The following is a 14,678-nucleotide window of genomic DNA, read 5'->3' as shown; positions in this document are numbered from 1 at the left end:
TATATTTTGATCTTATTAAAATACAAATATATATTTATATACTTCACTTGTACAAAGAGAACCAAATACAGGCATATAAACTTTCCTACTTCATTTCATATTGAAGATAGGAATTTGGACAACACCCTCTCAGTAGACCACTGGTCTGTGAAGTTCAAGAAGGATTTATTTTTCTGGGCCTCTATTATTACCAGCACGCAGCCACAGGAGGAAAAGTTGTCACAGTCAGGCAGCAGACACCTGTATGGTCCTACCACCTATGGGTACCAACTGTATTGCAATAGGTCAGCAGCTGGATGAGATCAAATTATAGATGTAAATCGTACTGGCCCTTGATAATTCACTTCCTCTTCTCTTGCCTGGTCTATGAAATCATGATATATATGTGAAGACATGGTCTTCAGCATTTTGGAAACTCCAGCCACAACACACTATGACATGCTACAACATATCTCCTCAGCAACTCAGACAGCTATAAACACAGCACTAAGCCATCCCATCTTTCTACTGGTCTCCTTCAGACTTTCCATCTGGAGTTTAGCGCCTCATCTCTGCTGTTCCAGACTTTTGTTCATGGATTTTGCATACTTACCTACAACTTTATGAGGAATACTGTGATTAACATTTCTGATTCTTTGCAAAATGAAATGATCATGGAAAAGATACGTATGTATATAGGAGCCTTTTCAAGAATAAGTGCCAAAACTGGAACACTATGCCCTACCAGCTTCCAACAGAACTGCAATGTACACTTCTTCGCTATTGTGTCTCTAGCTTAAATTTGCACGTGCAAATACAAAATCAAGAAGCTTATGAAAACAAGATACTCAGTATGCATTGCTCTCCTAGGAGAAGACAAGGAAGACTACAACTACTATAACAAACTCAAGACACAATAGCCATGAATTTTGGTAACATATATGTGAAGTTTAGAGATGCAAACTTTTTGTTTACAGACTTTCCTGAGGTTGTTTCTAGAAGCATACAAGTAATAATCCAACCACTATTAAAACAAGGGATATGTACAATAAAAACAGTCTGAATCTCAATCTAGCAAAGGATTTATGTAACTAAGTTCATGACAGTTGCTTTGCATAACCTAACATTATGCATGTATTTAAGTTCTATTTTGCATTAATGATGCTTACTAAATTGGAAGACTGGAGAGGAGTTTTACACTGATTTACTGGGTAGTTTTACAAATAGTATGAACAGTACACCAAAACGACAAATAGCCTAAAAAAAATTCAGTAACTCAGTTAACTTTAGTTAGTTAAATAATTTAGATAATGGATTGAAAATATATTACCTTAAAATAGCTTAAAAAAACTGGGGATTTTGCAATGTATATATTATTTTCTCTGTAGAAGCAAACCTGAAATCAAAATCTCCCATGAGTAGTTTTGCCTTAGGAAGTGATTTATACATTAGGTCCTCCTTTTAAACTTCTTCCTACCATCTAGTCAGTCATCTTTTTAAAATTACATATCTAGGAAGCCTTTCATACAGCCACTAACACTCAAAGCTTTAACTTTCAGAATATTCCTGTTATTCACTGAAAAAAAACCAAACCAAAGCCTTGCTGATGAAGAGAAAGATATGTATATTTTTTCCAAATTAAATTGAGGCCTTTCTTGGTAATAAAAAGCTTCTGTAATCAGACTACCCTTTTGCTTTGACAGAGCACTGATGGGGTGAAGACAATTTTGTTGCTGTATGTTAAACTGTGCTGTAAAAAAGGGGGGGGCCTCCAAATATGGCTATAAGCACATCCTAAAAAACTTAATTACTCTGCCGAAAAGTTTGAAATATTATGTTCTTAATATAACACCGTTACACTGTTAACTCTCAGACTACCTTGTCATCATCTATTTAAGCTTCCCTAGTATCACCAAAACACAGACACTGAAACTTCAACAGTTTTGACAAGACTATTTCATCGGATCTATTAATGACTTGGCTGTTAATGGCTACTACTCCTTGTTCTGGGCTCAGTAGGAGATCTATCATTCAGCACAGCTGGAAAGTAAAATAAGAGGACATTGCAAATCAGAGAGGCAAGGTAGGTCTTGCTTTCAAAAACAGGCAAATTATTTACTTCATCATTTTGTGTTCCAAGTCCAAAAGGGCTTTGAACTATAAGCAGAGGTGAGATCCTGCTATTACGAGTAACAGAGCTTCACACAATGGGCACTGTCATCTTACATCCTTGCCTCTCACAGCAGAAGAAATCATCTATCACAAGACTAGCAATATCTTGCAGCTATGAAAAGCAGGCATTCTCCTGCTACCTTCTGCCATTTGGAATGCATTTAAGAGTAATGTATCCTGTTGAGTTCCCACAGGCATTCGTAACTTGAGTCCTTACTTACAAGAAGTGCTGGCATCCATCACTTAAAAAATTAATATAACTCACAAGTATACACTACTAAACTTCAAGCACTGCTTAAACCATAACAATTAAGGACTGCGTATACAGCTCAGCTGGACTAAGAGAAAGGAAACCATTTTATTCTTTTCAATGTTCCAGTCCTGGCAATCAAATACAGTTTGAGTTTCTGGAGTTTCATTTAAGTTAGCAGAGTTCTGGCAGTTCATACAGGCCAAAGACTCCATCTCTGATCACTAGAAATAATCTTTTCCTAGAATCTATACATGTACGTATTTATAATCATTCTGTTTCTTTCTTTGCTCTGCTCTGAAGTAGGGAAACTTGGATATGGAAAATTTGAATCTATTAAGCTTTCTGGATATGAATGTATTTTAGCACTCTAAATTTTACATGCAGGGAAAAGCCTTCGAATACAATAAATTTGATTTCGTTTTCTTTACCTATTATTGCTTTATCCCAATGCTTTAGGTAAAACCAGTTCTAATTAGGAATGCTAAGTTGACATTCTGTAGGAGGTAGGGACAGAGGGAGAGATACATTTTCAGAACTGAATTTGGAACTCTTGAGCAGAAACCTGCTATTGCTAATTGCAACTGGTACTGGCTGGTTGCAATATTTTTATAATACCCAGACTAATCAAAAGCTGCATGTTCTCAATCCTCCAGCGACAAAGATACAGGAAACTGAATCACCTGCCACGAGGCTGAAAACATGTTGTGCTTCTGCACCTGGACTATTTAGTTTGGAAACATGAGCTTGGGTGTCCAGAAAGCCAATGAGAGGGAAAAGAAAGGTCCCCAAAAAGAAACAGTCATGTCAGAAAGAAGGGGGGCTGGAAAGGCAAGGGTGAAAATCCTGCATAGAGGTAAGATGCTAGAAATAGGGGAAGATCCCAGAAATCAGAGAGAGAGGGAGGCCAGAGAACCTCCATGCATTTTGATCAGTGATGGCCAAGGTTGGTAGCTGCATGTGGTGGTACAGCACGAACAAACAAGACTTTGTGCCCAGCCTTCCTTGGCCAGCAGCTACCTCCTTACGGAGGGGGGCAGTGGGCAGCTGGCAAATGTAAGGCTGGGAAGTGAGCAAATGAGCCAGCATGGGAGGCATCCAAGCAAGGATCTCATCTCCTTCCTTCTTAAAGCCCAGTATCCAGATTCACTATGGGCTGTTGTTTACACTGTCTCATCAGTGACAAGAGATTTAAGTAATAAACTAAGGAGACAATAAACCATTTGCAATCATTTGTCCAGTGCTAGCTCAGAATTTAAAGGAGTGTTAATAAAAGATTAACATTTATGAGTCAATGTGCTTGATTCATCTGTACACTCTAAACTTTTAAAGTTCAGTTCTGATGTACTTCTATATATTTGTGAATGATTCCAGTTTCAAACCTACAAACTATACAGCTCACTGTGTTTAAGTTCATTTGAAATCCCATCACACAATTGTTTCATTATGAATTTACCTATTTTTCACACAAGTGGAAAAACCAGCAATACCTTACTTCACAGCTTCAGGCCCTGTTAATCATAAAACACTGCAGAGGTATAAATTTAGCATAGGAAAAAAAAATTAAATACTCTGCAGGTTTACTGGAGCTATTGATGCAGTGTTCAAAACTGGTTCTGACTACTGGCACTAAGGAGCAGCCTAACATGAAAAATAAAGTCTCTTGCTCCTTTTCCATGCTCTGACCAACCTAAATTAGTATCTTAAAGTAAATGTTATGAGCCCTTTACATCTTTATTTTCTCTGACATTTTTTTTATGTTCTTCAGTGTTCTTTTCCAAGGATTCTTAAAAAAAAAATAATCTCAAAAAGAAGAGGTGCTCAAAAAGAATAGCAATTGCAAAACTTATTTAATTCCCACAAGTTTCTTTCATAAAAGGTCAAGATTTTTTTTTTTGTTATATGGTGAATAAATGCTATTGGCTAAAAGTACAATGGAATTAAAAATACAATCTTATATTAAATTCAGTAAGGAATGAAGGAACCACCTCTGCATACATTAAATTATTTTTAACAAACTATATTGTTAACTGATGTTATCTGCAAAAGTTTAGATATCTTTTAGAATTACCCTAAGAATTCATAAATATATAGCATTACAGAATAAATACAGCTCGGTTGTTTTGGGGGTTTTTTGCATAGTTTTATCAGATGTCCACAGGCCCGGATGGGATGCACGCAGCAGTACTGAGGGAACTAGCTGATGTCCTTGCAAGGCCACTCTCAACAATCTTTGAGTGATCATGGTGATTGGGAGAAATGCCCAAATTCTGGAGGAATGCAAATGTCATTTCTACCTTCAAGAAGGGCGAGAAAGAGGACCCAAGGGAACTACATGCCAGACAGCCTCACCTGAAGCCTCTGAAAAATGATGAAACAACAAATCCTAGAAATATATGACCAGTTCTGGAATACGCTGTAGTGTCTGATTAATAATGCTTTCTTAAGGTCTCAGATCTTTGATGAGACCACCAGAGATATGTAACAGAAGCATGACTGTATACAACCATTCCGTTTTCTCAGGCCCACTTGAATCTTTCTAGGATAACACTAGAAAAGGGAGAAGGGAAATTAAAAATGCTAAAGAAATGCGCAAGGTGACATAACCTTGAAGAAATAAATTAATTATAGTTCTGAATTGTGGTTGACTTTTAAAAATTGTTTACAAAAATTCAACAATGACTCATCATAGAAACATCTCCAGCGCCTGGCCAGGTAGATCAGAAGGTCAAAATTATATAAGTAAAATGTTTAGTTGCTCACTAAAGAAGTGTTCTACTCACAACATGTTTACCCAGTATTTCCCCCCCACACATAAATAACTAAAAATTAACACTAGGAAATGGTGATACTAATATTCCCCACATGACATTCTGTGTTCAGTTGCTGTGAACAGCTGTGACAGATGAGGAAAACCACTAGAGGCATGGAAGAGACTTAGATATGAGGAGAGATTAAAAGATTGGAATGGTTTTGTTTGGAGAGGAAATGAGTTAGAGTTTACTGGACTCAAGAAGAGGAGGAAGCAAAAAAACAAACCAGGAAACAAACATAATTGCTGCAGAATAACCTTCTGCACTACCAAACTACAGTGATAGAAGTCTTCATGTCCTAAAAAGCAGGAAATCTCTCCAAACTTCTTTTTGGCAACAAGTCACATCTTAACTATGTTAACAGAAACATTCTTGGGGCCTCTTTAAAAGCCAGATTACAGCTGGAATGACAATGTCTCCAGGTCTGAGTCACACTACCATCAAGATATAAAAACTAGCAGACTGCAACCTGTGGCAGTTCCTGTGTATTTTCCTCCTTAGTTGCCATTTCAAATTGTTATATTCCCCAAGGGAAGTAGGTTTGCTTGTTTGTGCTCAGACCTCTTTTAGCTACAAACCTCAAGCACTTCCTGAAAGAAGATGTGTATCTTACCACAAAGGACTGCAAACATAATTTATTGGAAATTACCATGAGACTGTGTATTTCTATTTGCTCTTTCAAAATCAAAGTCAGCAGTCAGCCAATGGAAGTAAATCCAATGAGTTAGTTCAACAGTGATATTGAAAGATATATTTTTTACATAAGCCATATTTAACTTGAAGCCTACTGCAGCACTGAGTTATTCAGACCATAACTTCAGAAAGACTTGAAAAAGTAGAGAAATTCTCCAAACACTAGGTTTTTTCCTGACATACATCTGAGCAGTGTAGAATACACTGTTGACCATGTATATAAGTTGTCTGATGGGCAAGTTATTCCAAGTAGGTTACCCTTTATTTTTCAATGTTCTGCATCATTTATAGCTACTCTCTATTCAAAACCACTACTATCATTTAACAAACACACTGATACAAATGTTTCATCAAGCATGTACTGGTCAAAGAAACTATTAAATAAATCTATTAAACAAAACCCTGTATGACAAATCAAAGACTTTTCTGCTTAGCTGAAGCAAGGCTTGCTCCCCATTAAATTTGTAGCTAGTGAGAATGAACTGGGGAGGCAATTATTTGATGAAAGTGGATGGCGTCTGGTGAGGAAAAGAGAATTCTTTGAGTGGTGGCAGTTTTATAATTAAAAACTGTGTTAGTAGCAAAAACAACTGACAGAACATGAAGAACTGTGAAAAGGAGAAAAAAATTTAATTGAAGTTTTCTTACTCAAATATTCAAAAAAAATTTCATAAAGAGATGATTTTTTTTTTTTCCTAATATACAACTTCAAGTGAAACTATAGCAGTGGTCTCCAAAGTGAGGTGCACACACCCCTGGGTATACAAAAGACAATCCATTAGGGTGCAGAAAGAAAACATTAGAACTTCAGCTACATATATAAATTATAAAGAAATAAATACACATATATTGAGGGTGTATGCGTGAAGATTTTTAGTAATGAGGTGCACAATAAAAAAATTTGGACTTTGCCACTATATCTTTAAGAAAAGCTCAAGTGCTATTAAAGACACATCCTGTGAAATAATTTATAGCTATGCCCAAGTTTCACACACCATAGATGTAAAGAAAGACTACGAAGTAAATAAATTTGTAAAGCAGTAAACAGAGTTGATGAAAATATGTTTTTGTCTTATCTTCCACTTTTTTCCATAAATGCATTTTTAATTATAAGCCTTCCATTTGATTCCCGAATGCTAATCAGATGATAGCATTGCATTGTAAGTCTAAATGAACACACAAATATCCATTAAAATATTGGACAACATACTGCAGACTCCAAGTTTCATTCATCACTTCAAGTCTTTTGAGAAAGGATCATCTGACATGGGGGCTGCTGAAGTATAATACTTGAATAACATATTGAGTTACTGTTACTAAGAGGATTGTGTTAAACTCAGTCAAAATGATAGTATCTAAAATCTTTTTTAAAAGGGTAAATGTGAGATGCATCATATTAAGAAAACTGAGTAAAAGTTAATACGAAAGGTAAAAATAATTGCCTCACTGAGCTAAGAATATTTTAAGGAGAACAAGGGTTTTTTTAACTCCAGAGGCTTTAAAATAAATATAATATACAAAGAAAATCAAGATTTAATTTGGTCCACTTTGGAAGCTGATAGGCATTTTTTAATGCATTAACTGCAATTAATGGAACTAATCAATTCCACCTTTCTTGGAAAGCTGGATGTACAACTTACTGGGGTGAGGCCTGTTAAAGTGGTGTGACATGAAATATGTCTCTTTTCAGTGAAATCATGTGATAAGAATACAAAAGCATAAGAATTACTGGATCAGACAAAAATCTACTAAGCCTGGAATCCTGTCTTTGAAAGAGGAGTTCTCAAAGCAACATCAGCATTCTCTGAAGCAGAGAAGGTGACAAAGGTAGAGCACACAAGGGCAGTGATACTACAAGCCATTTTCTGTTTTGTTGCTATACCTGACACTTTACTAGTCATGCTTTCCAGATCATTCATGAATGTATTTAACAGCACAGACTTAAGTACCTTGCTGGTAACCTGCTTCCACTGCGAAAACAGCATGCACTCATACCCTTTGTTTCCTAAGTCATAAACAGTTATTTACCCATTTAAGCATTTACCCTGGTCTCTCATGAAAGCATAGTTTCTTTATGAGCATTTGAACTGAAAGTGTTTGTATTAAATCTGGAAAACCAAGTGAAATATCTCAAATGAACCGACAATTTCATTAAAGAGCACACAAACCGAAAATGTGCTCTCGCAAAAAATCAGACCATTAAAGATGTGTAAGGTTGGATATTTGATCTATTAGATTGCAGTGGAACAGTGACCTCTCATATATAGGCGCTGTCCAGAAAGTAACAACACAGTTAGATATAGAAGAAAAGACAGTGAGGCAAACATAAACAAAGAAGGAAAGAATCTTTGAGTCCTGAGAACTTCAAACACAGTCATCTATCTGAAATTCATGACCCAAGAACGTTAGACTAATGAACCGTGAGGGACACAAAATCAAACAACTTTTACCTAATCACAAATGAGCCTTACCTCTATAGAAAGAAGAAAAATGAAAGCGAGAGAAAATTGTAAGGATATAGAGGAAGAATAATTGTTAAAGATATTATCTCAGACAGAATAAAGATATTTGTATTTCTCAAGACACCAAAAAAACAGCGTGTTACCATAGCCATGAAGGCACCAAGAGAAGGATGCTCTTCAATCACAACGAAGCAAAATCACAAACTGCGCCCAACTATGTAAGTACTATAAAATTATGTTCAGAGATATAACATCATAGGGTTTCATCTCAAGTTGAACTAACACTACAATCCAGTTATGTGTTGATACATGGCATTCACTGTAATTGTATAGCTATCCACAGCTTTTATTCAGCTCAGTATATTTTATCCTAGGCAGTATAAACTGTACTGAATCAAAATAAAAGGTCCGCATCTAACAACCAGGTGATCTACCATCTATGTGATATTGTAACAGAAACAGCTTCTTAACAAAAGCAGTGGATCAATTCCTGCCCTCATCAGCTCAGCAAGGGAACATAAAATAGCTGCTATTTGACTTTCTTGCCTCAGGAATCCTGCCAAGTTGAGCACAACTGCTCACAGCAAGCAGTTGAAGTACATTCCACTAATTTGCACAAGATGCTAAGGTTTCATTGTCTGCTTTCCAGCAGCAGACAAAAACCTCTTACACCTCAATGTAACTTCGCCCAGTAAAAACAAGGTAGAATTTTTATAAACAAACCCATATTAAAACTGTAAATATACAAATTCTTTTTCTCTATATCATGAATAGACCGGGCAAATTTACACAGCAGTTTTTAATAAACTTCATGAAAAAGGTACAGAAGAGGACAAACTATGCTGGCAAAAACAAGTCTAAAGACATCTAAAGTAATTGTTTCCCTGAAGTCCTCAAAAAACAGAGCTTTAAAAAAAGAGTACAGATGTACAGCACCACAGCAATTAAGGTAAAAATGGCAAATACAGTTATTCTGAAAAAAGTCACAGATACACAGATGAAAGGTGGCAATTGCATCTACAGACAGCTTAAAATAACAACTTCGACACACCATTCATTTCAGAAAGGGGCTAACTCATCTACATTCCAGATCTCATGTAACAACTTAAAGTAAAAACTTGTTAACTATTTAACTTCTCTGCAAAGAAAGGGTACGAAGGACAGTACCTATCATTAATATCAATTGATTGGCATCAACAAATTGCAGTTGAAATAAATTATTTTTACAAGCTAGTCAAAAAAACACTGAAGGTCTTCAAAAACCTAGGAGTTAACTTCAAGAGAGTTTATCACAGCAAAAATAATCCATTCTGTTCAAATTTATTGTGATTTTTTGCATCCTTTCATGAGTGGAACATGAAAGTAAGCTTTCAGAGGTCCAGTTGAAGACTTCAGCAAATACTACTTGATCACATCAAGACTGAAGAACATTTTTCAGCTAAACTCACTTCACATAAATATGCTTCCTTTTCTTGAGCAAACAGTAACACTACATTTTAGAGAGAGATCTAAGAAGACGTAACTTCTGGTTTCTTTTCCTTTCAGTGTTTATATATGACTAACTACTCGTCTACAGCCATCTTGGACTGAAACTTTGCAACTTCTGTACCTTGCTTCCTGATTTTGGGCTGCCTACTAATTTTTGATAGGATTCTAATAAAAAGAACCCTTCATACAAATATACTTTGAAAAAAAAAAAAAATCCTTTCTCTGAAGATTCAGATCCTTTCAGTCTGAAATGCAATAGAACTATGTAGATGTTGGATTCAGTAAACACATTAGTAAAGACTTCCACAGAAGTAGTAAAAATTTTTCCTCTTTTGTGTATCTGAAGATGAACTTTCCAACATTTTGAAAAAAAAATGAAATAGAAAATGCACAGCTAAGAAAACAGAAACATGGTGAGTTAAGTGTTACTGCCAGAAGAGTATTAGTGATACTGTTCAATGAATGCCCAGCAGCGCAGCCTAATAAACCAAATGTGTTCACCGTACAAATATTTTGTTCTAATACATTTCTCAAGTGTTCCCACATTTCTATACAAACTCTATCAGAATCCCATAAATAGTGTTCAAACAGATATTTAAAAAAAACCATAAAATAAATGGAAGAAAATACTGTAACTAAAATAAACCCATATTTATTAGGCTACTACGATCATAATAAAAGTTCCTTTTCCTCTTTTAATGTGCAGCTGACCAAATCTGTAACTCAACATACTCTATTGCTTCCACTCTTACAATAATGCTTGACCTTTCAATTCCAAAATGCCAGAATCTATACTGGCACTGAAACCACAGTTCATCTGGCTGACTGCAACAGCCTGTGCTTATCTCCTCTGGATGAGTCAGCAGACACACAACATTTGTTCAGCACACTACATGATTGTCGCGGTCCATTAAAATACTACTGCATATTGCACCAATGCAAAATGCAAGTAATAATGTTGAGTAGGAATAAAAAGCACAGTAGGTGCTGCAATATGAGCTGCGCAAATTTCTTGTGTTTCACCAGAAATCTTTAGCTCTAACACAAACTGTTTCAGTTATATTGCATGACATCTGCAGGTACAACTTCCTTCCCTAAAACAGACTAAGGTGCTTCAGCTACCGTGAGCAAAACCTCTCACCTGTAAGTTTTTCTGTAGAAAGTTTTCAGCTCTTTCAAGAACTTGTAATATAAGCTCTAAGCCAGAAAACTATCACATTTACTAATCCTTAAACTGCCAAGAACAGAAGTGTGGCAAAAAAAAAAAAATCATCACAGGTGGTCCAGCCTTTTTAATAAAGTTTTAACTACAATGAAAAATAGAAAATGCATACTACTAGGATATGAACTGATTGTATAACCCTGAATACGAGGACTGACAATTCATCTTTCGCTACTCTGACCAATACTGACCTGAGCAATAAAAAATGAATGCAGTCGATCAGTACAGCGTTTGACATCAGGTATCAGGGCCTCAGGGGATGCAGACCCAAAGCACAAGGAGTTTTCAGCAGCAAAGCCATAGCAGTAGCAATGTGTTCTACTGCCCCTTTTGGACATTACAGTCAAAAACAATTACCATAACATACCTTGAATTCACAGAACTTTAGAATGTATATCCTGTTTAGATCACTATAATGAAGGCTAGAAATAAAACACTTCAATCAGTTCAACATATGCATCTGAACACATACTGCATTTCATTTGTCCTTCCACCACTCAAGCACTCAATATCATACACTGTAGTGCTAAAGGCAAATCTCTTCTGTTTTCAGAAAGTTTTTTTAATCCCTTCAAAATAAATTTTCAATGCATATTATTAAACATCCCAAAAAAGACTTCGTATGGCCCTGTATTTAGGCAGACTTTGTCCTTTAATTAAAAAGAAAAGATAACCCATCTACAGCTACTTTGATATGCACTATTGCAAAAATCCGTAATAACTTTAAACTATGTCTGAATATTTTTCAATTAAAAACTGCCTGCATTAGTTTGAATAATTCCCTAAACATTACAGACTATTTGTACAGTTCTTTCTCTTCTTCAGTGTTGCAGAACTGGGAATACTTTCCCCCCTTTACATCACACAGGAATTGTCTGCGAAAATTAATTGCTGCATTTAGTTTAAGCTCATTTGGGGGAGGACACTAATGCTTTCAAGTGTTTATTACGGAAACGTGTTTAGTTTCTTGTATTATTTGAGACATCTAACTGAAGGTTTTCATTTGTAAAAATGCCATGAGTCAGGCAATGACATATTAGAAGTTTTATGTGCTGTCCTTTGCTCCTAGAGATTTAAACAGCTACTTCCCTAATTTTGGCAACTAGAAGGCATCTGATCTACACTCCAAAAGCATATAAACAATATATCAAATAAAGCACTAAAGTCCTTGTTAACTTTTTTCACTGCATCCCAGTTACTGAAGCGGAGTGATTATTTTCTGTGGGAAATATTAAGTTCAGATTACTAGTATCTTTTTTAAAGTGAAAAACTTATTTCCTGACATGGAAAAGATGAATGATGACTTACAGGAATGACATGCATTATTCCTTATTTCACTTTTTCCTATTCTAATCAAAGAATATGGAATAGGCTCCCATACAAGAAAACTATGTTCAAAAGCTCACTGACTCTTCCACTCTTTTCAGCATCCATTAGGACTTGGCCTTTCTCTTCATTAATCCTACACTCTTCTACAGTTGCAATTTTTACTTTCATATGGCATATATGTCTTCGTATTTTTAAGCGATTTTCCAGATGCTCTGTGTTCCAACTCCAAAAATACAGCCCTTCCTTCATCCATCTTCCAAGTTTTACTTGTCAAATAACACCTTTACATCTTTACTACTCCACACCCATGTAAACTTTGCACCATTCCTAGTCACATAACTCGTATCTTCTTACATCTAAGCTTTTGACAACTCCTGTTGACACCTAATGACATCCTCAGACTTCCTCTACATTTGAGTCACCTAATTGTGTTCTCCCATTCTTATAATTAAAAAAAATAAATCATGTAAAGAGTCAGAGCAGTCTTGGCAAGCATAATTCTGCAGGACTTTGAAAAAGCAATTACTCTATTTCCAGTGGACATTTTCATGGCACTCTACATAAAGCAAAAGGCTTACTAACATTGACCTGTTGCTTAACTAGTAATATGGATGAAAGAGGTTGTTACAAAATATACAGGGCAACAGAAAGAGTAAGTAAAAGGCATAATATGCCTATATACATCTGAGAAAGGAATCAAGAAAAAGGAAATTTTCCTTGTATGGACTCTCACCTGTGCTGGGTCAAAATCTAACTAGGAGAATACTACCCTGGGTATTTTCATTCACAAAAGAATGACGGTAATTTTCATTGGTTTTTTTGTTACCTGATAAGACAACTTCAACTAGGTCTCCCTCTTGGATATCTGCAGCTGATTTCACCAACTGGAGAATGTTTTCAGAGGTAGGGTCATGGCGGAAGAGCAAGATTTTGTCGTACATTCCATAGAAACCACATTCGGGAAACTGCAAATACAAACCCATGAGAATTTACTATGCTATAAAACACATAACTGTAAAATACAGAACTGTAAAACACAATTAATGTATAATGAAATTTTGAGGGCAGGCTGGACCACTTCTCAGACTGGTACCAAATAGGATATATCTTTTTACACCTATGAAAATATTTATCACTGTATTCTGAAAATGTTTTTTCCCCCAAGCAAGTAAGCTCATTTGCCTTTTTCTTCCTGTGAACAATGCAGTATCCACTAGGAAATGAGACAGAAGTAAATGTGTCCCTCAGCCACTGCTGGTAACTTTTTCTCACACAAGTTCCTGAGTAAAATCATTTAATTAGACCTGGAGCAGGTGTTTGGACCAGATGTCCTTTGGAGTGCCCTTCTAGTCTATATTATATTATTCCATGATTCTATCATCTCTCCCCAGATGTCTGCCCAAAAGACGCTTTGAGGCCAAAAGAAATATATTTCAGCTCTGCCTAAGATGCAATGCCTAAATGATAACTCAATATGAAATATCTGTTTTTTGAGACTGAAGATACCAGGCACATAAAACAATGCTTCAAAACAATGTTTGAAAACTTAATCATAATCATTTGTTTCAATGCAGAGAAATTGGAGCTTCAAAATCAGATTAAATCCTGTTTAAACTAAAGGTTTTTTAAAACTCTGAGGTTATAAAATGGAGATTATTATCTAGATAACTTCTTTTCCTTCTTTTTTTTTTTTGTTTTCTGCAGCACAAAAATTAGCATTTTTTTTCATGCTCTCAGCCCAAAGAACTAAGATGTTGTTCTGAAAACCCAACCAAGAAACCCTTTCTCTGTTACAAAAGAATCCACTCAACTTTACATCAATGCACTACTCCGTGTTTTAGCAACATGCAATGAAAAAAACAGTGACAAGTAGAGCTGGAGAAATAAACTGGTATGTTTTGAGGTTATACACAAACACAGTGGCATTCCTAAGAATGTTTTTTTATAGAGGCAGTGAAACATTATTCTTCAAAATGGGAACTACTGATCCTTTTCAAAAACTGCAAGGTTTTTCTCATTTCACTGGATTTCAGAAATACCACAGGCATTTCCCTCTAAATTCATTATGATTTAAATTGTTTGCTCTCTTTATATTCCCATTCCATTTGCTCTTTTCAAATAGTTCTACTTTTTCTACCTAAAAAAAGTTATTTGCAATATTACACATACTATGTATGTATGTAGAAATATGTGTATTGTGAGGTATAATTTAGTACATTATGCAGAAAAAAGTAAATTCAATTGCAGCATTTTTTGATAATTTGTATACA

The 14,678-nt window shown here is 35.6% G+C and overlaps 1 protein-coding gene across 3 annotated transcripts in view; it reads right to left on the bottom strand.

The window, feature by feature from the left end:
* Window positions 1-14,678, bottom strand: part of PRKD1 (protein kinase D1) — a 125,818-nt gene that overhangs the window by 50,031 nt on the left and 61,109 nt on the right. For 2 of the 3 annotated variants that reach the window (XM_032112091.1, XM_032112092.1), the window contains exon 2: window positions 13,235-13,373. The exons of the other annotated variant lie outside the window; for it this stretch is intronic. In XM_032112091.1, coding sequence (XP_031967982.1) covers window positions 13,235-13,373 — 139 coding nt within the window. The remainder of the gene's footprint in view (window positions 1-13,234; window positions 13,374-14,678) is intronic. 3 annotated transcript variants of the gene reach the window in all.

This window comes from Corvus moneduloides, chromosome 6 (genome assembly GCF_009650955.1).
Source record: "Corvus moneduloides isolate bCorMon1 chromosome 6, bCorMon1.pri, whole genome shotgun sequence".
Lineage (NCBI taxonomy): Eukaryota > Metazoa > Chordata > Aves > Passeriformes > Corvidae > Corvus > Corvus moneduloides.
Note: the sequence above shows the minus strand (reverse complement) of the source record. Positions and strands in the feature narration are given on the sequence as shown.